The sequence below is a fragment of the Hypanus sabinus genome, chromosome 18, assembly GCF_030144855.1.
Source record: "Hypanus sabinus isolate sHypSab1 chromosome 18, sHypSab1.hap1, whole genome shotgun sequence".
Lineage (NCBI taxonomy): Eukaryota > Metazoa > Chordata > Chondrichthyes > Myliobatiformes > Dasyatidae > Hypanus > Hypanus sabinus.
In genome coordinates, this window is record NC_082723.1 from 14,500,155 (window position 1) to 14,527,703 (window position 27,549).

Here is a 27,549-nt window from a genome sequence, read left to right on the forward strand (position 1 = left end):
CCGCTCCCCCCACCTTTTTATTCTGGCATCTTCTCCCTTCCTTCTCAGTCCTGAAGAAGAGCCTTGGCGCAAAACGTCAGCAATCTATTCACTTCCAAAGATGATGCTTAACCTGCTGAGTTCCATCAGCATTCTGTGTGTGTGTTCCAGCACCTGCAGACTTTCTCATGTTTATGAATCCCTACAACTACTCGACATCCTGCACTGAGTTCTCAATTCTAGAAAAAGTCTAAAAGAAATGTGACCGGTTGATCTGCTTTCCATTCTGAGCTTCAGTTCTTCACACCTACTGCCTACGTTGACTGTGGTGCCTCTGAAATTCCTCTCCTTATCTTTCCAACTTTCAACCAGACTATTGGCAGCTAAACTTGCTACATCGCATGTCGTTCTTTACCCACTGATTTCAAAGCCCTAACACTTACTTCAGTCCTTCCCACCATCTTTTAAAGTGGCATCAATATTTTTTCCAACCTCTCCTACTCATTCCCGCCTTGGTGGGTTCTTCCTCAATGAACCTTTGCTCACCACCCAAAGAAAAAGAGCAATTTTGCATTCCTGGCATTGGTAAAGCAAACGATGAACTGACCTCATCATCCTTGTACCAGGATAGATTCTCAGCCGTAAGCACGAACCAGTACTCCTTGGATCCTCCTTTCATGATGCCAATATTATTGATGGTCAGCCACCCTTTCCTGATCACCTGAAACAAACACAAGCAAAAATAAATGCAGAAGAAACATACTCGGAACTCAGCGCTCCCAGTTAACGCACAGGTTGGATTCACGTACATCTTCTTTTGCAGATCTAAATGTGTTACAGCAAAGTTATATGGAAATCATTACAGTATTTTCTACATGTCGGAAAACAGAGAGATTATTAAGAGGTTAGAATCCATTATTTCGATGCCAAGATCAATCATGAGAGTGGAGCTCCAGCAAAAACCAGCACTTTCAATTGTTCCCAGATTAACGTCTCCCCCTCAAACATACATTGTGCGCCATATTGCGAAGTGGAATATGAGCCCAATGGAGAGGTGGGGGAATTAGAAAGTAGCTCCCCAGATTCTACGTCCCACTTAACTTTCTGTTGTTGGATGCTAACAAAAATGTACATCGGTATGTTTACTTTTTATGCTGGAAATGTACCAGTTATTGCAGTGCACTTTTCCACCAGGAGAGTACTTTGCAATGGACCCACAATAGCAGGGAGGGCAGAGAATGGTTCACAAAAAAGGAAGAGAAATTGTTCTTTAAAGGAGCAGTCATCAAGCTCACATCAATAGGAGACAGAATTCCAAAAATCCATATGGAACACAGCAAAACCGGCCATATGAATTGAATATTGGATCAGAATGTGCAACAGAAGAATAGAGGCCTCCTAACCCCCACAATTCCCACCAGTCCCACCAAACAAGAGCCCCACTCTTTATTCCACTGCCATTTCCAGTGGGAGTCAAAGAGCCTCATCCGGAAGCCACAGATTATAGTCTTTGTCAAGATAATGAACCCATTCCTCCATTTCTGTCCTTGTTTAAAACTGAATTTTGGCTCAACCTTCAGAAAACAACAAAACCACTCTGCATGGAGACACAAGGCATCAAGGGGGTCAGATTCATGAAATACAGAAGCTAAAACAGAAGAAAAACCCAGCAGCATGCAACAGAAGGAAGGGGTGAGAGCCAGAGACTAACAGCTCAAGCTACGTAACTAAACACAGAGTTATGGTCAAGCGGATGTACATCTGGGTTCTGTCAGGGACAGATGCGACAACAGTGCTGAGACACACCAACTCTTCTTTAAAGGTATGAGCAGGGTCAATCAAAAGTGGGCTTCTGTGATTTGGTTATTATGTGCTTCAGATGCTTCTCCCTCACAAGCATCACCAAACTGCACTCAATTATTTTTATTCCCTGCAAACAGCCTGGCAACATGCAGCAATCAAACTAGCGTTACTGTACGATACAGAGTGGAGTAAAGGAGAAAACCAGTGAGATTACTGCTTAACTTCACTCAGTGAAATGCATCAGTACTGATAAACTCACTACTAATGGACTAGCCAGTTTAATCTTCCACCATCTCCTAGATTAACTTCCAACCTCAGATTAACACCTTGGAGATTGTAAAAGTGGAGGATGAGTCAGCGAGAGAGAGAGGGGGGTAGGTGGCTGAAGACGGTGTTTTACTCTGGGACTTATTCATCAACATCCAATTAGTTTTCCCACCTCCTGTTTAAGAAATTGTTCAGTTTATGTTTTTGACAGGTATCAATCGTGTGGATAGTCCGAAGCTTTTCCTCAGGGCTGAAATGGCTAGCATGAGAGGGCATAGTTTTAAGATGCTTGGAAGTAGGTACAGGGGAGATGTCAGGGGTAAGTTTTTTACGCAGAGAGTGGTGAGTGCTGCCAGCAACTGTGGTGGAGGCGGAAACAATAGGGTCTTTTAAGAGACTCCTGGATGGCTACATGGAGCTTAGAAAAATAGAGGGTGATGGGTAAAGCCCAGGTAGTTCTAAGGTAGGGACGTGTTCGGCACAGCTTTGTGGGTCGAAGGGCCTGTATTGTGCTGTATGTTTTTCTATGTTTCTATATGTGATGGTACCATCAAGGAATTGACCAAAAACATCTCCATCCAAACATCTTTCAAGCACTTGGGAAGTGATGGAAGCCACTCCTCTAGTCCAATCTGTCCAACCATTCAACAGAATGAGGATCGATAAATGGAGGGCTATGTGGGAGGGAAGGGTTAAATTGATCTTAGAGTAGGTTAAAAGGTTGGCTAACATTGTGGGATGAATGGCCTTTACTATGCTATAATGCTCTGTGCTGTATGTATATCAGAGCTGGTCAGTGTCTAACCTCCATGCTTGCTCCCTATTACCCTTCCTTAAACAAAATATTGAATTTTGAAAACTTCAGAGGACTCCCACCAACCTCAACATTTACTTGAGTATCCATCTGCCAGTCCTTCCCAACTTCAATCCAGAATGGCCCCACTCCCTCAGAAGAGGGATTAATTCCTCTTTATTGAGGCCAACATATTCCACCATCGCTTCAAAAATCATCATTACATCTGCTTCAGCCTTCTAAATCCAAAGCAAAATTTGCAGGAACTCTTCACATAACTTAACCCTTGAAAGCCTGATGTATTTAAATAACAGTGAACATGCTATACAAACCATAATTTATTCCTAACATTCTATTTGACCTGGAGATCTGGTCAATTGCATAAATCCTTGGGAATTCCCAATCAAACCCAAAATATTCCCATGTATGTCGATGGCTCACCTCAAATTTGAACAGCCCAACTCACCCAGATGTAGCTCCAACACTTAACCTGCATTGTCACGGCAACGATATACTCACCATAATTTCATCCTTCATAGAGTAACCATAGCAGATGTAAAGAAGCCAAGCAGAGAAGTGGCAAGGGGAAGAAGGTTCAATAAAGAAAGGAAGAATATAAAATGAGCCTGATTATTACACCAGTAAAATGGATGGCATTTGCTTACAGAACAATCCACTAACAGCAGAAACTAAGTATTGGTGGTCTCAACTCATTCAAGCGCACAGTCGTCGTGATTTAAGCCTGCAAAATAGCAGGTATTTAAGACCGGTGGAAACTTGGAAACTTTTGGAAGCTAGGCCACAAATATAGGTTAGTGCTCATTAAAATAAAATGGGCGATCTGAAATTACATTCAAAAAGTTTTGAACTTGAAGGAGATGCAGAACTTCAAAAGACTTCACTTGAAATTCTGGTCAAGATTTAACAACATTTCAATCATTTAATATGGTTGCTTTTAATTTGTCAGCTTTTTTGCCTTTGCATTATTTTTTTCTTTCAAATGTCTTTCTTGAATGAGCTTCATTATCACAAACGTTACCTGGATGAGGAAAAAAAATGAAAGTCGCAATAAAAGCAACAAAAGAATTAAAGACTAGCGCAGTTGAACAAAAGTCTTAAAGGGGAAGGAAGCTGAAGAAATTGTCCAAGTCTTCATCCAAGATCTGGTGGCAGGAGCAAACTCTGTTCACCCAGTCCTTAGTGAACTTTAGTGAACATGATGTTCATGATCCAGCAAGTGAAGCAGTTCTGGATGTTCTGCCTGGTGGGCAGTGTAGATTTTTGTCGATGGACTCTCCCAGCTGATCAAATTCACGCTGCAAGAATGGAACTTCCCTTTCACACTGAAGGGCCACTTGCAGCCCAGCCAATGACAGCAGGGCAGTGAGAGCACGTGCGAAAGACAGGCAGCACTGTAGCAAGCTCAAGCAGCCAATAAGGAGGAATCTGGGTTCACATGACCTTTGCACTCATTATTGCCTACAAGAAGAAAAGTTCAAAAAAAAAACCCTGGGATCATTTTGGTCCAGTGTGGAATGGAGCCAGTGTGGACCAGGGCAGACCCAATGTTCAGCTTCAACCTGCAACTGGCTTCAGTACCTTCTGAGCTAGAGAATAGGAAAATCAGCCAGGCTTTTCCTTCCAGTGGGCTTCCAGGGAGGGAGGAAGGGAGAAATATAGAGGAGGGGAGAGATCATGAGAGAAGGAAGAGATGGGAAAGGGGTGAAAGAGTGGTGGTAATAAAGACAGAGAGATATTTCCTATTTTTTTATAACAGAGAAGGGGGCATTTGGTCCATCAACAACACTAGCTCTCAAAGCAATTCCATTTCATCTCACATGTCCACCAGCTAGCCATAGGGCTAGTTTACGTTGTCAATTTATCTATCAACCAATACATCTTTGGGATGTGAGAGAAAACAAGAATATCCTGGTGGGGGGGGGGGGGTGGGTGGAGTTGGTCACAGGGTCAGGATCTTACCCAGGCCTCTGAAACTTGGAGGCAGCTGTACAAAGTGAACAGCAGAGTGCCATCACTCACGGGGTGGTGGGATAAAGTGCAAGAGAGGGATAAAGACAGAGAAACAGCAAAAGAGGGAAAGGGGCAAGAAAGTGGAGTGTAAGACAGGGAAAGGATGAGAGAACAAAGGCTAACTGAGGATTGAAAAGCAGAAAGGCTAACAGACAGCTAATAAGAAGGGCAGTTAGAGAAAGGATTTGAGGGACAGAGGGGCAAAGAGGAGCAAAAATTTCACAAACTTTTTAAATAACATCATTAAATCTGTCTCAACCTTTTAATTTAATAGCAATGGAAACTCCTTTAATAATTTAACCCTTGCAGGCCTCATGCAGTGGACATCCTATGTATGTGGGAGGGGGAGAGGTGGATGGGTGTATGTGAAGGGGAGAAGTGGAAGGGGGAGGGGAGATGGAGGTGGAGAGGGAGTGGGGAGAGAGAGGGAGAGAGAGAGTGAGAGTGAGAGAGAGAAGAGTGAGTGAGTGAGTGAGTGAGAGAGGAGGGAGGGAGAATGAGAGGGGGGAAAGAGAGAGAGTGAGAGTGAGAAAGAGGGAGAGAGAAAATGAGTGAGAGTGAGAGAGAGAAGAGGGAGTGAGAGAGAGTCAGAAAGGAGAGTGAGAGAGAGAAAGAAAGAGAGTGAGAGTGTGTGAGAGAGAGAGAGTGAGAGACAGAGAGACAGACACTGTAGTCGACAGAATTGTAGATCAGTGAGATGTAGAAGGGTCTTCATGGGATATGCTCTGCCATCGTTCAGTGTTCATCTCAAACACTGAGGGCCAGGTGTGTTATACACGGATGATTTTATCTCTCACCCCCACTGCCTTTCCCAATGGGACCTGGAATAAAAACGGAGAATGGGTTGCCAGAGTTGGTACTGTGACGGTTGGAATGTTATCCAGGCAGAGACTGTGCAACGTATGTCAGGATATGCTGCAACAACAAACCGCCAGGACCATCCCCACCTTCATCCCCAGACTACCAAGCCTCAGATTCTTTGTGGCTCCATTCAGCACTGGGGTGAAATGATTCCCCTTTTTAACAACGTGTTAAACCCACGTTATGTTATGGCCTACACACGAACTCCTTGACCTGCCCCACTTCAGGCCCCCAGTAACGGCTGGGAGTCCAGCAGCGGTCCTTTGGTGGCATGCTTGCACTCGGATTCAATCTGTGCCACCCAAAAGCCGCGCTTCCGCCTCCAAGCGTTCTGAGCAGCCCAATGATAACCGCGTTCATCAGTCGCTCCCAAGTAGCCTGTGGATACCTGGTTTCCTGCAGCCTTCTTCTTGCTCAGCTGACAGCTCCTTGGCTGTGCACTGTGAATGAGATAGAAAACATCTTCAGCACAAGAACCTACAGCAGTAAGTAATTTCTCGCAAAAAGAATGAACAACAGAGAAATTCTCTGAATATTCATGTGACCTGTTTAGCTTTGCAAGGGTCACACCTCAAATGAGCGGCTACCTTTAAATACAGCTGACTGAGTCCATGCAAGCAATTCCTCCACTCCACTAGGGGAGCTGTTCACGGTGTGAGGACACAAAGACACACACACACACACACACACACACACACACACACACACACACACACACACACACACACACACACACACACACACACACACACACACACACACACACACACCCTCAGTTCAGTCTGTGCGGGTGGGTTATGTGGGTCACCTGCAACCTCTTCACCTATGAGCAGCATCATTTTTCAGTCTAATTTTGTCCTAACCTAAACATCATCACAAGCACCAGAGTGACAGCCAATAGGGTGGTGATGTGTCAGGGCAAACAATTCAACAAATAGTCTGTTGCGATTTGATTAGAGGTGCAGTCTATTCAGAGGGAAAAAACACATGAGGTGCTAAGTAATTTATTTAGAAAGATGCAGCTGGGGGGGGGGGGAGAATCGTTATATTTATATGACGTGCATACGATCAAACTCTGTTACTGACAGGAATATGTTCATAAGGCTGGATTAACAGGAAAGTTACCCGATCAAACCTGGCAGCAGGATTGTAACACATGCAGCCTCCAACTTTTGACATATGCATACCCAAATGCACAGGATATCTTGCTCATAAACACACCCATACAAACATACACACACTGTCTCACATATACACTCTCATTGGCATACACACATACACACACTAACTGACATACATGCACTCAACTATGTTTGTAAGCACACATGCACCTGGAAAGTTGCATACCCATAACTGGAGTTAAATTCAGCAGCTGAAACTGCATTTTAAATAGTGCCCGCATACAGAGGAAGGAGTCACAAACTGAGGGGGGTGTTGAATGCAGTGATGCTCAAGACATTTAACTATCCAGTTGAATTGCCAAGGCAGTGGAAGCAATCAACTTAGTGTTGGAAAACGGGAGTAGTGGATTAGTATAGATGGGTCCATGATGCTTAGCACGGACATAGTGGGCCCAAGGCTCTGTTTCCATGCTACGTAACTCTCTGATTCCATGACCCCAAGAGGTATCGTGGATGCCGAAATCATGAACAACACACAAAGATGTTGAGGGGACTCAGCAGGTCAGGCAGCATCTATGGAGGAGAATAAACAGTTATGTTCCTGGCTGATGGTTCCTGATGCAGGCTTGCAGCCTGAAATGTTGACTGCTTATTCCCCTCCATAGATGCTGCCTGATTTGATGGGTTTCTGCAGCCTGATTCCAGGAGCCAAACTACTGCTGAAAGGTCCTGAGGCTTGTGGAAACCCTGCAACCAGTGATGGGGGAATGGAATCAGTTATGCTGGTCTGGATCAGGGGTGGAAGCAGCCACCCTTTTGAGTCACCTGACCATGACATCACACTGGAAGCCACATTCCACCCATTAGCTCAATAGGGAAGGCTCAGGCAAATCACGGTCACCTAATTGGTTGCAGTCTATGCTGCTGATGTTCTAATGGGTTACTTACTTGGCAAAGCCAATGAAATCCTCATGGTTTGTGTTCATGTAGGACAGCTCAATGTCTATCAGCAGCATGACCTGCAGGACAAGAAGAATAGTTACCGAATAGACTCCCAACAGAAAGGCTACAGAGACATCGTGGTGCTGGGGTCACAGGTCACTAATTAAAGCACATATATCACAAAACCTGTTGCAGGCTGATTTCCCCAGAAACAACTGAACCCCAGCTAGAGCAACTGCTGAGTCCAAACCAAGATGGGAGATTTTCAACTTGCGCTAAACTGGGACCCAGAGCAACAAGCTGGCCAAATGCAGAGAGTTATTAGGCCTGGTACAGGGAGCGATGGGGCAGCTATGAGTGTCTGGTCAGTCAGCATTTGCTGCCCTTTTACTGATAATCCAGTTCACAACTCAATTCCACCCGGCTGGAACTTTAAGATAGATGCCAAAAATATCAGAAGGAAGATTAAGGGAACATATTTTCCAAATGGAAAGTTACTCTGATCTGAAATGCACAGCCTGAAAGGGTGGTGGAAGCAGATTTAATACAGAATAAGTGAAAGGATATGATTTAATAATGTTGAGGCTTTATAAGACACTGGTGGGGCCTCACTTGGAGTATTGTGAGAAGTTTTGGGCCCCTTATCTAAGAAAGGATGTGCTGACATTGGAGAGAGTTCAGAGGTTCATGAAAATGATTCCAGGGTTGAAAGGCTTGTCATTTGAGGGGTGACCTCATTGAAACTTAACAAATATTGAAAGGCCTCGATAGAATAGATTTAGAGAGGATGGTTCCTATCGTAGGAGAGCCTAAAATCAGAGGATATAGCCTCAGAACAGACGGGTGTCCTTTTAGAATGGAGATGAGGAAGAATTTTTTCAGCCCCAAAGTGGTGAATCTCTGGAATTCCTTGCCACAGGTGGCTGTGGAGACCAAGTCAGAGGCTGATAGATCCTTGACTAGTCGGAACATGAAGGGATGCGGGCAGGTGGCAGGGAAATGGATCAACCATAATAAAATGGCAGAGCAGACTCGATGGGCCAAATGGCCTAATTCTGCTCCTATATCTTATGGTCTTCTGGTACTTGGAAAACAAACGTTTGAAGGCTTGTGAGGAAAGAACAAGGACATAGGACTATTTGAAGACTCTTTCAGAGGGTCCAGCATAAGCACAATGGGCCAAGTCACCTCATACAGTGTTGAATTGTTTTTAATCTAATCACCCACCTTACTTAATACAGCAAAGTAATGAGAACTGACAGTGGCTATTCCGCAGTCCATACCTGCTCTTTTGTCCTGCCTTCTCGGTCTCGGATGTGAGTGGTCACGATCCGATCCATTTCTTCCCGCAAGTGCGGATATTGGCCCAGCTGTAACAAAGAATCGAGTGGACAGGTGGAAAACGGCTCAGGGTATTTCCCCACCCCACTAACACACAACATCTAAAAGAGCACATTGCGGTACATTACTGTGAGAAGCCAGCGAGTACCCTTAGTCAGGTTGAATTCAGCCAAGACTCCACTGACCCCATCAGACATACTTTGGGCTTGCAGGAGGACAGAGACAGCCAATTCATACTTCATGCAAGAACTCAATTTGTGCTGCTTTATGGAAGCTACTTGGAGAATGGATAAATCTACAGAGTTTGCTGTTTCAGTCAACCAGGAAAAGTTTGGAGCTCAGTGAATCAACAAACATATACATTATTAATCGTCCCTCTTATCAACCTCAGTCCTTTGCAATGCAAGAAGTGACTGCAGGAGGGCATTTCTTAACCCAGGAAGATGGGGGTACGGAGTGGAGGGGGATTGCCTGATGAAGTACTTGGGATGGTGGGACAAGAGTCAATGTCACTGGGTCAAGGACCTCAGTGAGCCCCGTTCTTTAAGTGAAGATGCACAGTAGGATGGGTCCTCTCCGTCCTCGTCCTCTACAGCCATTTTTCCAGCAGCCAACACCCATGACGCTGGGGAACAAGGTGAGGTGAGCTGAGGGTATTGTACAGGTTGCTTGCATAGGACCTTAGCTGCAGAATGGGCAAGAGGGTTAGCAGCACTGCAGGCTGAAGGGCCTGTTCCTATGTTGTACTGTTTTTTTGTTTTAACACAGCTGGGTAATTGAAGCAGTAAAGAGAAAGAAGAACTATTTATGTTTTGTTTTTTTTGAAGAGGTTCACATTCTTTGGCCAGGCTGCCCAGAAGGTCAAACAAACCTCATTTACTTTGTTTTTATCAACCCTATCTAGGGATTGATTTGTCTGCACCAATACAGTATTGTACAGCAATATGCACTCCCAGGGTTCTCTGTGGGTCATTTCTCCAATACAAACATACACATACACGCACAAACCCACACACACACATTGTATCAGCATGCAAGCAGGCAGCCATTTAAGCTCCAGAGTATAATGGAGCAGGAATAAACAGGAGACAAACAGGTTAGTACACAAGGTGGAAGAATAGCAGCACACAGATTTTAACAAAGGCAATGTTGGCCTCAGATGAGATTTTAGTTTGGTCCTATCTCCATAAACAGAGTCTGTTTTCATGCCTGCCTCGCCATTTGGAACTCAATGAGATAAATGAGGCTACAGAATGAAGGAGTTCCCTTCCTTTGCATTCAGGGGGTGAGGGGTGAGCAGGTAAACAGCAAAGCTGGGCTCCTCTACACTGCCCCAAGCTGATAACTGCTGGATTTCTCAGCACACCCATCAGGTCGTTTACTAGATGCCAATTGGACTGGAGTTGCTCACACCCACCCCCAAACTGTTTCTGCAGTTCCAAAACCAGATAAAAACTGTAGTCAGAAGGCGTGCACCATATGCACAGCACACAGTCTCTCAAAAACACACACACTCTTTCTCTCTCTCACTCTCTCCTGTCCAAATGTTAAGCCTCTTCAGTTCTCTCGCTCATGCATTGGAATCTGTTCTGATCTCTTACCAAGGACTTTCAGAGTGGACAGAATCCAGAAATCCAGAAGGCTGAGACCTTCTGCTAGGAGAGACATTCTCCATAATGGGTTTCATTCTGCTCAAGTGAGGAAGAAGATTATTTCCTCTTCTACAGGGCAAGATCCCAAATGAAATATAAAAATCTTTTTTCCCACTTCTACAAATATATAGTCTAAAATTAGTAACTCTGAACAGTGTTAATACCTTGAGATTAATGCTTTGAGGTTAAACACCAACTTTTAGTGAAACGATTGTTATATGTGATAGATTATTGTGGAACACAATCTCAAAAATTAATCAAGGACAAACACTTTCATTTGGCTACCCTTTGCTGGCACTTAAATAGAGCGATTAGAACAGTTAAAACAAAGAAATTGCCGTCTCACCGAAATAATTTTGTCAGGTTACAGTTTACCAGCTGCCCAGTGAAAATTATTTTCTGCCCTTCTGTCATTAAATTAACTGCATTAATACAGTGGATTTCGCTTGATCCATTAATCGGGGCAGCTGTTTAGTTGAACGAACAAAACATATTTGAGAGAAAGCTGGGATTCTCTTCATTTATTTGGGACATTATGCCTTTTAATTGAGACAGGAGACTGTCGCTAATCTGTTTTTAAATTGTGTCAGTCAATCAGGAGCAGTATTAGGCCACTCGGCCCATCGTGTCTGCTCCACCATTCCATCATGGCTGATACATTATGCCTCTCAACCCCATTCTCCTGCCTTCTCCCCATAGCTTCTGTTGTCCTGACTAATCAAGAATATATCAACCTCCACCTTAAATCTATTCAATGACTTGGCCTGCACGGCTGCCTGCTCCAGTTAATTCCACAGATTCACTACACTCTGGTTAAAGAAATTCCTCCACATCTCTATTCTAGATAGATGTCCCTCTATACTGAGACTGTGCCCTCTGGTACTAGACTTCCACACTACAGGAAATATCTATCCCTCATCCACTTTGCCTAGGCCGGGGGTCGGCAACCCGCGGCTCCGGAGCCACATGTGCCTCTTTTACGTCTATGCTGCGGCTCCCTGTTGCTTTGGGAAATAATTGGTTGTGGCGACCCTTTTCCTGGCACATCCAAACCGGCTCACAATTAGATAGCCTACGGGGGTTTGCGAGCACAGAGCTTTGGAGCCTCTGCGCCATGGGGGGGCAGGTTGAGGGAGGCTTAAAAGTGAGGCTGAGGATTTCGAATAAAGTTTTTTCCTTCGACGGCGGTTACCGACTCCGTGTCGTAATTTTAGCGCTGCGTGTAGCACACCGCTACATGGTCAGTATTTAATTAAAATGTATTTTATGTTAGTTTGTTAGTTTTTGAAATGTAAATCTAAATTTGAAGATTATGGTGATCTTGTACAATCTAAATAAGACGTTGTGGCGACCCATTTCCTGACACATCCGAACCGGCTCACAATTAGCCAGCGTTCAGGCTAAGGGAGATAGCCTACGGGGGTTTGTGAGTACGTGTCTTTTGCAGCATCCGCGCCCATGGGGGGGCGGGTTGAGGGAGGCTTAAAAGCAAGGCTGTTTAGTTCGAATAAAGCTATCTTTGACTGCAGTTTACTGACTGCGTGTAGCACACCGCTACAACGTGTTTTTATCGCTGGCTGTCCAGAGGGGAGGTGCTGAAACGCTTTGTCGCGTGTCTGGAAGAAGTGAAAACTTTCCTGGGCAGCAAAGGGCTCAACTTTCCTGAGCTGGAACAGCCAGAGTGGCTGGAAAAGCTACACTTCATGGTAGACATGACAGCGCACCTGAACACGCTGAACACAGCTCTTCAACGGGGTAAGGACGTACAGCCCTGCACATGTTGGAGGATGTTTTGGCATTCGAGCGCAAGTTGACGTTGCTTGCCAGAGATTTACAGAAAGGCACATTGTCTCACTTCCACAATTTGAGAGAGTTCAAACAAGGTCACGACATGATAAATTCGGAGTATTTACATTCTGCAATCATCGCAATGCAAACATCGTTTGGGAAACGCTTCTGTGAGTTCAGAGAGGAAAAAAAGCACATTATCTTTCCCGGTCACTCCCCTAAGCATCGATCCATCCCTACTGAATACGACTGCATTGTCAGGTGTGAGTCAACCTGAACAAGTGTGATAAATACTTTAATTGCCTATTACTTTACGTATATTCATATGTTTTCATTGTTCAGTGAAATAGTCCTTTTATTTTTCAGGTTGACAGCTGGCTGACGTTATTTTTGGTTTGCTGATGGCGGCAAATTTAAGTTTGGCGTTTTTCATAAATACAAGAAGAACTCAAATAGACATTGAGTATTTTACTTAAAAGTAACCTTCAACCCAACCTCTTTTTTTCGGAGTTCAAAATGTTTTTGTTGCATGCAGAAATGTAATTTCGTTTTCTCTGCAGGAGTTCATCAATTTCATAAATGCAACACATTGTAGTTTGTTTATACATAGCATAAAGGCAAAACAAAACGTTGTATGCAGTGTTATTTCATTTTAAATGTCAAACGGGTTTTGCGGCTCCCAGTGTTTTCTTTTCTGTGGGAAACGGGTCCAAGTGGCTCTTTCAGTGGTAAAGGTTGCTGACCCCTGGCCTAGGCCTTTCAATATTCAATAGGTTTCAATGAGATTCCCGCTCATTCTTCTAAACTCAAAGCCATCAAGTGCTCCACATAACTAATCATTTCATTCCTGGGATCTTTCTCATGAGCCTCCTCTGAACCCTATCCAATGGCACCACACCTTTTCTTAGATAAGGGGCCCAAAACTGTTCACAATACTCCAAGCATGGACCTTATAAAGCCTCAGAACTATATCCTTGATCTTATAATCTAGTCCTCTTGAAATGAATGCTGTCATTGCATTTGTCTTCCTTACCTCCTACTCAACCTGCAAATTAGGGAATCCTGCATGAAGACTCCCAGTCACTTGCACCTCAGATTTTTGAACTTTCTCCCTGTTTAGAAAATAGTCAATGCCTTTATTCTTTCTACCAAAGAGCATGACCATACACTTCTCTACATTATGTTCCACCTGTCACTTCTTTACCCAGTCTCCTAATCTGTCTAGGTCATTCTACAGACTCCCTGATTCTTCAAAACTACCTGCCCTCTTCACCTATCTTCGTATCATCCACAAACTTGGCCACAAAGCCAGCAACTCGGTCATCCAAATCATTGACATATGATGTGAGAAAAGCAGTCCCAACACCGACCCTGCAGAACAGCATTGGTCACCGGCAACCAAAAAAGGCCCCCTTTATTCCCAATCTTTGCCTCCTGCCAGTCAGCCAATCTTCTATCCATTCTAGTATCTTTCCTGTAATAATACGGTCTCTTATCTTGTTAAGCGTGTGTGTCACCTTGCCAAAGGTCTTCTAAAAATCCAAGACAAAACATCAACCGATTCTCCTTTGTCTATCCTACTAGTTATTTCCTCAAAGAACTCCAACAGATTTGTCAGGCAAGATTTCCCCTCAAGGAAACCAAGATGACTTTATCATGTGTCTCCAAATATCCCGAAACCTCATCATTAACAAAAGACTCCCAACATCTTCTCACCCACTGAAGTCAGGCTAGCTGCCCTATAATATCCTCTCTTCTGCCTCTCTCCATTCTTAAACAGTGGAGCGACATTTGCAATTTTCCAATCCTCCAGAACCATCCCAGAATCTAGTGATTCTTGACAGATCATTGCTAGTATGATTCCACAATCCCTTCAGCTACCTTTTTTAAAATCCTGGGTGCAGTCCATCTGGCCCAGGTGACTTCTCTACCTTCAAACATTTCAGCTTTCCAAATACCTTCTCCTTAGTAACAGCAACAACACTCTCTTCTACTCTCCGACACTCTCAAATTTCTGGTATCCTGCCAGTGTCTTCCACGGAGAAGACTGATGCGAAATACTAATTAAATTTATTCGGTATTTCTTTGTTCCCCATTGCTACTTCTCCAGCATTATTTTCCAGTGCTCTGATATCCGCTCTTGCTTCTCTTTTACTCTTGATACAGTATATCTGAAAAATTTCTGGTTTCCACTTTTACATTATTGGCTAGCTTACCTTCATATTTCATCTAATGGTATTATTAGTTGCCTTCTGTTGGATTTTAATAGCTTCCCAATTCTCCAACTTCCCACTGATTTTTTCTATACTACAGTACATGCCTTATTTTGTTTTTATGGTGCCTTTGACTTCTTTTGTCAGCCACGGTTGTGTCATCCTCACTTTAAAATACTTCATCTTTGGGATCATCTCTCCTGTGCCTTCTGAATTGCCCCCAGAAACTCTAGCCATTGATGTTCTGCTGTCACCCCTGCTAGTGTTCCCTTCATTCCAATCAACTTTAGCCAGCTGCTGTCTCATGCCTCTCCAATTCACTTTACTCCACTGTAATACTGATAACCTGACTTTAACTTCTCCCTCTCAAACTGCTGGGTTAATTCTATCATATCATGTTCACGTGCATTTGTGTGGCCATTAGACACTACATTGTGCTTAGAGTGAACTGTTTTTAAATAGCATCAGTTGTGTGTGTTTCTGTTCAAAAAGCAGAGATTGTTGTCATTGATATGGGTGAAAAATAAGCAGTAAGACAATTCAGAACCGTTTTGCTCACTGCAGTTTCTAGCATTCAGGTTTGAGAGATGTCAAAAACAGCCAGGAGTGAAAATAAAATTAATTCACCATTTCAACAAGTTAGAAACTACGAAGAATTTAAAGGTATCAACAATGTTATTGAATGTTATAATGAAAATAAAGATTTGGAGGATACAATCATTGAAAGCATTGCATGAAGGCAGTCCATTATCTGTATCGATTGTGTTAATTTACAATGAATCAAAAGAACACCACTGTGTACACAGGATGAATTTCTCCATTGATAACTATTAGGAACTAATAAATAGTTTTATAGTACTGGAGTGGCACTGACAGTGTTCTAATTCATTCTGTATTTCATTTAAATATATAATTTGTTATAAGTTAGATGTTATTTTATTTCTTTATATCTTTTAGCTATTTTCTTGAAACTTAGTTTCTAGAGCAGGGCTCGGCAACCTTTTTGCCTCTGTGGGCCAGATCACGTATTAATGAGCGGATGGTGGGCCAGATAAATGCCAAAAAAACTTGAAATATGGGAATTATCCATTTGAATAGATCTAGTTATGTTTTGCCTCAAATTAATGAATAACGCATGCTAGAAAAACAATTGTGCTTAAGGTTGCCTGCCCCTGCTCTAGAGTTTACAGAGAATGATACAAAAAACAGAAAATCCAGTGAGCAGCCATCCTGTGAGACAAATTGCCTTGTTCATGAGTGAGGCCAGACTGACTCGAGCTTTCCTTGATGGACTCTTGCCTGCTATTGCTTGCATGGTGGGTGGTGGAGAATGGAGTTGATGCTTTTACTGAAGCAAGTGGTGGGGAGGGTTGATGCTTTTTTTGCTGCTTGTGTGTGGAAGAGGGGTGCTTTGAAGTTCTAACATTTTCTGTCATACACTCTTTGGGGTTTTTCTTCTGTTTCGTGGATGCCTGTGAGGAGTAAGAATTTCAGGTTGTATACTGTATAAATCCTCTGATATTAAATTGAACCATCGAAGCACTGACAGGACGGTAACAGTAACCGTGTGTTACAAGAGAGGTTTGTAGAAGAGCGTCTCTGAGCAACACATCGAACCTTGAAGATCAGGAACGTATACTCAGTGGCCACTTTATTAGGTGCAGGAAGTGCCCAATAAAGTGGCCTTCGAGTGTCTATTTCCAACATGGAAAACCACTGAAAGCCATGGTAAATCACTCATATTGAAACAAAAGGAAATGCGTTGCACTCTCATCTTCTACCACCAACAATCTGTTGAGAAAAGCTCAACTCCTCTCCAGATTTATCCCACCGTACCCTCCTAAGCCCTAGAGTTATATTTAATTTGGAATGAGACTGTCCAGCAGAACACCACAGCACAGACACCCTGGGCCCACCATGCAGAAAGAAAACTGCACTTACTATTTGTCAACTGCAATGAAAAAGTCTGAAGGTTATTATTTCCTTTCCAAAGCTGTTAGAGCCCTTCACTACAAAGCAGAGATAAAACCTCAGTCTCTTTGTTCTCCTTAGAACTGCAGCAGAACAAGATGGTTAAACACCCCAGGTGTCAATTTATCTGTACAGCAAGGTCACAAGGATAGGACCCTGTCGATTACTGTGTATACTAGTTTAAAGTGCTTTTTTTCTCAGAAGATGTTCCCTCTGAGGCCACATTGATAACATACAATGACCTTTCTAAGTGATACTAATGGATCTCAAGTTCCTCATTAGAGCAAAAGTGCTGCTAATGAATTGGACCCAAAATTAGATCTATTAATAAAACGCAGAGCAGAGCAGCAGGTGGGAACATAACGGGTATTCAGCCCCTATTCTGTCAGCTGATTGCATTGTTCTTAATTTATACGTTGCTCTATTTCCCCGCCTCAGCCCCAGCACCATGCCTAAAAATTGCAGAATTGACACTCATAACTGGTCGTAGGTCTCCTCGCCCACTTACAGCATAGTACAGGCCCTTCGGCCCATGTTATTGCACCAACCTTTTAACCTATTCCAAAATCTATCTATCCCTTCCCTCCCACATAGCCATCCTTTTCGCTTTCATCCATATCCCTATGTAAAAGTTTCTTAAATCTCAATAATGTATCTACCTCTATCGCCATTCCAGGTACTTACCACTCTCTGTTTGAAAAAACCCTACCTGAAATCCCCCCTATACTTTCATCCAATCACGATGAAATTATGCCATCTCATATTAGCCATTATCACCCTGAGGAAAAGACATTGGCTGTCCATTCCATCTGATCACCTTATACACCTCTATCAAGTCAGAGAGAAGTACAGCACAGACACAAGCCCTTCAGCCCATCTAGTCCATGCCAAAACCATTGAAACTGCCTACTCCCATTGACCTGCACCGGGGCCATTACTCTCCATACCTCTACCATCCATGTACCTATCCAAACTTCTCAAACGTTGAAATCCAGCTCACATGCACAACTTGTGCTGGCAATTTATTCCACACTCTCGCATCCATCTGAGTGAAGAGGTTTCACCTCATGTTCCTCTTAAACTTTTCACCTTTCACCCTTATCCTGTGACCTCTGGTTGGATCTCAAGTCACTTCTTATCCTCCTTTGCTCCAAACAGAAAAGTCCGAAACACTGACTGTACTCTTTTCCATAGATGCCGCCTGGCCTACTGAGTTCCTCCAGCATTTTGCATGTGTTGCTTTGGATTTACAGCATCTGCAGATTTTCTGTTGTTTGTGTTAGCAATAGCTCATTCAACCTTTCCTCACAAGACATCATAGGGGCAGACATTCAGATTACCTCTGCCCAATGTGATTTCACGATGCCAGAACCTCACGGTTCTACCCCTTGCAAATGAATTAACTTGGATAAAATGGCTTTATATCTACTCTAACAAATCTTTTAGTCATCTTGGATTCTTTAATCTACCATGACAAAGAAAATGCGTGATTCAAGATTCAAATCCAATTATTATCAAAGAATGTAGAAATTATGCAACCTTGAGATTTACTTGCTCACAGGTAGCCACAAAGCAAGAAACCCAAAAGAATCCAATTAAAGAAAAAAATAATAAAAATAAAAATAAAAGACTAATCCTCGAAGCACAAGAGAAAAAATAAATAAAAATCATGCAGACAACAGCATTTTTGACATTTTTCTCAGAATTTAACTCATCTAACTACACATTCCACTGTAAGTCTGTGATGGGAAAAATACTAGAGATATTTGGGTTCAATGATTCTAGAACATAGAACATAGAAATCTACAGCACATTACAGGCTCTTCGGCCCAAAATGTTGTACCAACCATGTAACCTACTCCAGAATCTGCCTAAAATTTCCCTAGTGCATAGCCCTCTATTTTTCTAAGCTCTAAGATTCTGGTATACCTTATGTTAGCAAAACCTACACTCCCTTCCAAGATGGGATCTGGAATTGAAGCTGTTTGGGAAGCTGGACAGCATGAGACTGGTACTGATTGACAGTCAAAGTGGAACGGAGATACGGTGAGAAGGAACGCTGGGAGAATGAGAGTTTGCACTGAGCTGATGGGGGAGGGGTCAGGAGCTCATGCAGGGGACATAATGGGAGGAATTGTGAGAGGTGACAACATTAAAGTATGTGATTGACCCAATGGATCGGAATCCCCATTCAGTGCTACACCAAGGAATGGGCAAGTTGTGAAGTTTTTTCCAAGTTTTGCCACAACACTCCAAGAAGGGGTCAGCACCAGGATTCCCTGGGGTATAGGCATGACTCATCCCGTGAGTGTCTGGTCAAACTTCCACAATTACACAAACCTGCCCTGAAAAGGTCAATGTCACATGACACTTCAGAAATAAATGTGAAGAACCAGACATAAGCATGGAATTAATATTTCCCAATTCTTAATGCAGGCTCACTCTCTGTTATTTCATTCAATCATTTGCAGTCCTTATTGAATGGCTAGCTATGCTTTCCAGGGCCATGTTTTAGAGAGCATTTAGAGTCAATTGTGCTTGTGGGACTGGAGTCACACCAAGGCCAGACCAGGTGAAAATGGCAGAATTCCTTCCTTAATAAATTAATTGAGTTTTACAACAATTCAGAAGTTTACCATTACTTAGACTAACCGAGCTCCAAATTCCAGAATATTAACTGAACTTAGATTCCACAGTTGCCTTGGTGGGATTTGAACTCAAACATCTGGATTGTTAACCCATACCTACGAGTTACTAAACTTAACTACTACACCAAGCTGTGGCATCAATGCAGTATCCTGCTTGATCATTGTAAATGTGTTTAATTTTAATGGAAGTTCAGGGGGCCACTCTGCATCTAGCTGATCCCCACCAGTAGAGAAGGAGGACTTCTGGTTGTAAGAGATTGGATAGGCTTGGTTTATTTTCCCTGGAGTTACAGGGGCTGAGAGGTGACATGAAGCAGACATATAAAATTATGTGAGGCATAGATTGGATAAATAGTCAGTCTGTTTCCCATGGTCTGGGTGTCTGCAAATAGAGAGAGTAGGTTTAAAGAGACAGTGCAAAGGTTCAAAAGGGATTAGGTCATGAGATCAGAGGCGAGAGCCAATTTTGCTCGTTCTCTGCGATCTCCACTCCTCTCTCCAGGACACGAAGCCTTTCACTATTCTGTTGCTGGATCAATTTAAATGCCACATCAGACAGACGGAGAAGGCAGGGTGTCAGTCAGGACGAGAGCAGATTTCGCTTGATCTCTGTAATGGTCATCTCCATGGCACTGAGGCTATGAAGACTGCCCCGATTGCTGTGCTCTGTGCCCGCTAACATGATGAACTGATAAGTGATGCTTTGGGCCTGCTCCAGGCTGCTCTGGGGTTCAGATCTAAGGATTCAATTTTGGTTCAGAATGTTGTTGTTCATTTCAATTGTTTGCATGATTTGTGTTTTATTTTCTTTCTCATGGGTATCGAGCATTGGTCTTTTAAATTCTCTTTTTTTTTCCCTTTTAATTGGGTTCTTTCAGATTTCTTGCTTTGTGGCTACCTGTGAGCCAGCAAATCTCAAGATTGTGTAAGTTATACATTCCTTGATAATAAATGTACTTGAACCTTGAAAAACAAGGCTGTTACTTTAAAAGTTGGTGATCAAATTAAAATGCTGACAGACAAGAGAAGCAAGAGATCAGGAAAATGGAAAAATAATGGAGTAAAGTAATATCAGAGAGGAAGAGAACACAGAAATAAAGGAAAGTGTAAAACAAATAATTAAAAAGATGGAAAACTGAGAAGAATTTTACTCAGTAGTGGATCGTTAACAAGGAAAAGGACAGGCCTTTACTCACTAGAGTTTAAAAGGGAATCTCATTGAAAAGTAAAAAGTTCTGAGGCAGACTGCAAATGCTGGAGGAACTTAGTAGGTTGAGCAGCATCTGTGAGAGGAAAGGAATTGTCAATGTATTAGTTAGAAACTGTGCATCAGGGCTGGAAGTTAAATGTCATGAATGGCTGCCCGGATTGGAATTAAAACTGGCTAATTAATACTTATAGTGATGTCTTGAGAAGGTGGAAGTCCTTGATAAGGACTATTATCATCCAAGTCATGCCCTCTTCTCATTAATACCATGAGGGAGGAGGTATTGGAGCCTGAAGACACACACTCAACATATAAGAACAACGTCTTCCCTTCTGCCATCAGATTTCTGAATGGTCCATGAATCCATTAATACAACCTCACTATTTTGCTCTCTCTTGCTCTATCTAATCATTTAAAAAAATTATTCTTATTGTAATTTATGGTATTTTTACATATTGCACACAACACATAAAAGTGCTGCGCAGAACAACCAATTGCACAACATACGTCAGTAATAATAAACCTGATTCTGATGACAATGGAGATCAGAAAATATCAAAGAGAATAAAAAGCCAAAAATCGGGATTTCACCAACTTTTAAACAAGTGCTGCATATAATGCTAACACCTAGTCAAAACTCTTCAAAAAAATTGTGAAATTGTTACATCAGTCTGCACACAGAAACATGGTGAAGTAGAACCTATGCATTTGCTAGCAGAGGCTGTATGCAGAGCCTACCTTTGCTGCATCAGAGATGCACTGTCTGCGAGGAAGCTTGCCAGAGCTTCAAGGGCTCTTCCCTATGATGACCACACCCCAGCTACGGAAAAGGTTAGCAAAGAGATAAAGGAAAGCACAGAGGAGGCTCACAGTGCTCCTCAATGCACATGTTGGCAGTACTCCTGAGAGCAGTACCTCGGCTCAGAGCTGAATTGTGTAAACAGACCACGTTCGGGTGAAGGGAGCGCCGCTGAATCACTTTCTTCATGAAGTAAGGCCGGCCAACACAGTGTGCAGGATGTCAAAGTCACGCTGCCAACCCACGAACCGCCACCTCATTTCCAAACACTGCCTTAAATGCTCAAGTTTCTTATGTTAGTGGAAGAAACACGTGCTGTTCAACCCAGGTGGTCGTTCATGCCCCAGTAAAAGTCAAGTGCATTGGTGCATACAGAAATGCTCGGGCTAACTTCCAAGTGGGTTCAGTCTCACCCAGAAGTGATCACTGGTGTAGGCAGCCTGGGGTAAGAGCATCTTATTATGCCATTGGCAGACAAAATGAAGCCCGCTAGTCTTCCAGCTAGAACGTTTGCATTTCAAGAAAGGAACATTTTTATTGCTGTTGTTGAGACATGAGGAACCTTTAAATAATCGTTTGAGATGATGCAATCTCAAGGTAAGCACAGGCAGCCACACCTCATTTTCCAAGTTGCATTGTGGTCTTCTAGATTCGACATCAAGTTCAACACTTCCACCTCAGGGACGTTTTCTGCACTTTATCCCTATTCCCGATTTCCTTTGGGGATTTCAGATGATTGGTGTGCTAACTGTTCACTAAACCCCAGCTGGGGTTCCTGTCGTTCTCCCAAGATCACCTTCTTTCACCTTGCGCAACAATGCTTGCTTACTCTTCAGCTTCCCAGCCCTTCACCTCATCAAAGACGTCACTGATGGCCTCTTCCTGCCTCGCACAACACCTCCACCCTCTGACTCTTTATTGTATAATCATTTCACCTCCAACTTCTACCAGGTCATCAATCTGAAATGCTAACTATTCTCTCTCTCCACAGATGCTGCCTGACCCATTGAGTAAATGCAGCACTGTTTTTCAATCAGATTTCAAACAGCTTCAGTGAGTCCTGAAGAAGGGTCTCAGCCCGAAATGGTAACTGTTTACTTCTGTAGAGGCTGCCTGACCTGCTGAGTTCCTCAAGCACTCTGTGTGTGTGTTGCTTTGGATTTCCAGCATCTGCAGATTTTCTCTGTTTATTATCTTCAGTACTTTGTTTTTGTATTTCTGAAGATTTTAATTAATCTCTCCAATTAAAAAAAAATTAGGACATCTCAGACAAATAATGTGTAACCAATTATTTATTGCTAAGGCAAGTAATAAACTATCCATGACACAATTAGCAGAAGAAAATTGAGTGTGAAAGGAGTCTGAAAGAAAAACAATTGCATTTGGTTCCACTAACTGATTAAAAATCATTCATTAGATGCGGAGAAAGCATTTGATAGAGTTGAATGGCCTTACTTATTTAATGTGTTGGAGAAGTTTAATTTTAGTCCGATATTTATATCATGGATTAAATTGATTTATCATACTCCAGTAGCCTCAGTGGTTACCAATAATCAAAGATCTCCCTTTTTTCGCCTATTTCGGGGCACAAGACAGGGATGTCCTCTTAGTCCATTACTATTTAACATTGCCTTAGAACCTTTGGCAATTGCCATCAGACAATCACAGGATATTTTGGGTATTAATCGTGGGACAGATATTCATAAGTTATCTTTGTATGCAGATGATTTATTACTATTCATTTCTAACCCGGAGAAATCCATTCCAGCAGTTTTATCATTATTGGCTCAATTTAGTGAGGTTTCTGGGTATAAGTTAAATCTTAATAAAAGTGAATTGTTTCCATTAAATAAACGGGTCCCAATTTATGGAAATTTACCCTTTAAATTAGTTAATGACTCTTTTACTTATTTAGGGATCAAAATCACAAAGAACCATAAAGATTTGTTTGGATTTAATTTTTTACCCTTAATTGATCAGATTAAAGGTTTGTTTACTAAGTGGTCACCTTTGTCTCTATCTCTAATAGGCAGGATTAATGCTATTAAGATGGTTATTTTACCTAAGTTTTTATATATTTTTCAAGCGATACCAATTTTTATCCCGAAATCTTTTTTTACTAATGTTGACTCTAAAATTTCTTCATATATATGGCAGTATAAAAATCCCAGGTTAGGTAAAACATATTTACAGAAGACAAAAAAGGAAGGCGGGTTAGCATTACCTAATTTCAGATTTTACTATTGGGCAGTGAATATTAGATATTTGTTATGCTGGTTGAAAGATGGGGGTGGATCTTCTGGCCCTTGTTGGGTGAGTTTAGAAACTAAATCGGTATCAGCTTATGCTTTGGGTTCTATTTTAGGGACTTCTCTCCCTTTTGCTCTTTCTAAATTGCCGAAACGAATTGACAACCCGATAGTTAAACATACATTGCGTATATGGTTTCAATTTCGGAGATTTTTTGGGTTGACTCAATTCGTTTTAAATAGTCCTATTGTATCTAATTGTTTTTTTCACCCTTCCATTATAGATCAAGCTTATTCAGCTTGGAAAACTAAGGGATTACTAAGATTTTCTGATTTATTTTTAGATAATTGTTTCATGTCTTTTGAACAATTATCCAACAGATATAACTTGCCGAGATTTCATTTTTTTAGATATTTACAGATTAGACATTTTTTAAGTTCTGTACTCTCTACGTTTCCAAATTTTGTGCCTTCAGATACTTTGGAGAGTTTATTTGAATTAGACCCTTTTCAAAAAGGGCTTATTTCAAAACTTTATAATATAATTATGAAGATACGTTCAGAGCCCCTTTATAAGACTAAACAGGATTGGGAAAGAGAGCTTAGTTTTAGTATTTCTAGTGAGAATTGGGACAGAATTCTTCAATTAGTTAATACATCATCGTTATGTGCCAAACATTCACTAATACAATTTAAGGTTGTACATAGGGCCCATATGTCCAAGGATAAATTAGCTCATTTTTACTCTCATATAAGTCCTATTTGTGATAGATGTCATTCTGAAATTGCGTCTTTAACTCACATGTTTTGGTCGTGTTCATTTTTGGAGAAATATTGGAAAGATATTTTTGAGATTATTTCTGCGGTTTTGAATATTGATTTACAACCTCATCCTATTACCGCAATTTTTGGTTTACCAATGTTAGATTCACAGCATTTATCTTCTTCAGCCCGTCGAATGATTGCATTTCTAACTCTGATGGCTAGAAGATCTATATTGTTGAATTGGAAAGAAATTGATCCTCCCACTGTATTTAATTGGTTCTCTCAAACTATGTTATGTTTAAATTTAGAAAAAATTAGAAGTGGTACTTTTGAGACTTCTATTAAATTTGAAAAGTTATAGAGACCATTTATTCAACATTTTCATATGATGTAATATGACCCTGTGCCAAGTACATTTGATTTCCTAGCTTTTAGCTTATGTATTTTGAGAGGACCGGAAGTGACGGCATTGATGAATACTTATTTTTGTGAGATATTATAAACAGCCCACTTTTTTATTCTCCTTCTCTTTTGTTTGTTTTTCTTTCTTTTATATTACTTATTAGTTATAGTTATTAGATTAGATTAGTTAGTTTTGCATTATATAATTTTTTTTTGTTTTTTTTTCTTTCTTTTTTCTGTTTTTTTTATATTATACATTATGAAATATTTAGATTTACTATGTCCATACATATATCTTATGGCTTATGTCTTGGTAAACTCATTTATATTGTAACTATTATGTATGTTTTTTTTATATGTAATGGAATGTGTATGTTGGTAATTTCTTTATCAATATATCATCTGTATTCTGTCCATATTACTAATATTAATAAAAAGATTTAGAAAGAAAGAAAGAAAGCAAAAATCAAAGGAAAGGAAATAACAATGTTGTCATTAGGAACAAAAACTATTCTACTTGTCTTTGAGTATAGAATTGGAAGTCTTTGCATCCACTCCCACGGTAGGAACAGCAACAGTTTGAACTGTCCTGTGACAGAAACTGCCTTGAATGATTGGGAAAACTCCCAGCACTGAACTCAAGCAAGCATAGACTAGGGCTCCACACGACTTGAATGCTCAGCCAACCATAGGAAGGCCGCACACTGAACCCTGAGTGGATGTAGTTCACATCTCTGAGGAAAATGAAGAACTGGATTACAATCTAATTTAAAATGCTTACAAATCATTGGCTGTTAACACCCTTCACAGCTGGTGTTTTGACATTCTATGAGAGTTGAAGGTTTCACAAGAGTGCAAAGTTACTACTATTGATAAACTATTAGGATCCAGACCCACGTCACCTGATGTTCGGCAGGAACAACACTCAACTGTGCACCGATGATGTCACCCCGACTGGTGATGTAACATTTGCGATCCAACCACAAGGCTCGACGAACAACCCTACAAATGAGCAGCCAACTGGAGCTAACAATCTTCTCATTCATTGGAATGTCCTTCAGAGGCCTCATGTCACAGATCAGTCAGAGTAACAAGGAGAAAATTTAATTCGGGTCTTGTGTGGACTTTATAAATTTATAAATCCAATGAATTGCCTCACAGGAGAGATATCCTCCACAGTGGAGATACCCTCTCTGACTGCATCAATCCACTTCAACATTTCCCACACTCTATACTCTGTTCTGGAGAACAAGCACTGTAATGTAAAAATCAAAAACCTGCAGACACTGGACATCTGAACTTACTGAAGAAATGTGAAACATTAACTCTGCTGTCCTTTCTGCCCTCACTGTATGACTTACCCACATCAACCAAACTCTCTGCATAGACTTTTATTCCAGCCAAAGTTTTCTCTCATAATATGGCCCCACTCTGTCAAGCACCTCAGCCACCAGAGCTAAAACTGACCTAAAACCTCCTCCCTCACTACCATTCAGGGCCCCAAACAGTCCTTCCAGGCGAGGTGACATTTCACCTGTGAGTCTGTTGGGTGTACAGTATCCGGTGTTTCTGGCGTGGCCTCATGTATATCAGTGAGACCCAACATAGATCGGGAGACCGTTACACTGCATCCACCAGAAAAAGCAGGATCTCCTGGTGGCCACCCATTTCAATTCTACTTCCCATTCTGACACCGCAGACCATGACCACCTCTACTGCCGCAACGAGGCCATACTCAGATTGGAGGAGCAACACTTTATATTCCATCTGGATAGCCTCAAACCTGATGGCATGAACATCGATTTCTCTAACTTCAGGTAAATGCCCTCCTTTCACCATTCCCCATTCCGGTCTCCCTCTCTCAAATTATCTCATTACCGACCCATCACCTCCCTCTGGTGTTCCCCTCCCCTTTCTCTTTCTTCCATGGCCTTTTGTCCTCTCTTATCAGATTCCCCCTTCTCCAGCCCTTTATCTCTTTCACCAACTGACCTTCCAGCTCTTTACTTCACTCCTCCCACTCTCCAGGTTTCACCTATCACCTACTACCTTGTACTTCTTCCTCCCCTCTCCCCCCACCCACCCTATTACTCTGACTTCTCATCTCTTTTTTTCCAGTCCTGATGAAGGGTCTTGGACCGAAACATTGACTGTTTACTCTTTTCCATAGATACTACATGGCCTGCTGAGATCCTCCAGCACTTTATGTGTATTACTATAATTGAATATTTGGGTAACAAGAAAATATTCTCTCTTTTCTTCTGAAAGTAATGGGCATAAGGTGAAGAAGTCAAGAAGTGGAGAACAAAAGGCCTTCAGAAACTTTAACAAATTTCCATTTGCAAAAGACATGAGATATCAAAGGTCAATTCTTGGCAAAATTTCACAGTTTCCATTTATCACAGCCCTGTTAGTTCTGATAATTTAGTTTCTATACAAAAATGTAACAAATGTCTGATGATTCAGGAAGAATAAACTGGGAAATTTCATACTTCATAGACTGTTAACCTCTGCCAATGTTCTGAAATCAATCTAGAGCCTCATCTTGTTAACATATCCCAAAGTCAACCCAGTTTCCAATGCAACAGCTGACGTTCTTTTGAGTAGCAAACTGAAATTGGAAGCTCATGCTCTACATGTATCTTAGTCAGCATTGCCTTAGAATGAAAAAGGCATCAGTTTAATTTTGAGTTAAATAAATTAATGTAGCAAAGGCA

General features: G+C 41.7%; 1 protein-coding gene across 2 annotated transcripts in view; it reads right to left on the reverse strand.

Annotated features, from left to right (window-relative positions):
* The window catches only part of LOC132407342 (dynamin-1-like), a 234,281-nt gene that overhangs the window by 88,649 nt on the left and 118,083 nt on the right, over positions 1–27,549 (reverse strand). For both annotated transcript variants that reach the window (XM_059993691.1, XM_059993693.1), the window contains exons 11-14: positions 9,081–9,167; positions 7,804–7,874; positions 6,123–6,174; positions 587–700 (exon numbers count right to left, since the gene is read on the reverse strand). In XM_059993691.1, coding sequence (XP_059849674.1) covers positions 587–700; positions 6,123–6,174; positions 7,804–7,874; positions 9,081–9,167 — 324 coding nt within the window. The remainder of the gene's footprint in view (positions 1–586; positions 701–6,122; positions 6,175–7,803; positions 7,875–9,080; positions 9,168–27,549) is intronic.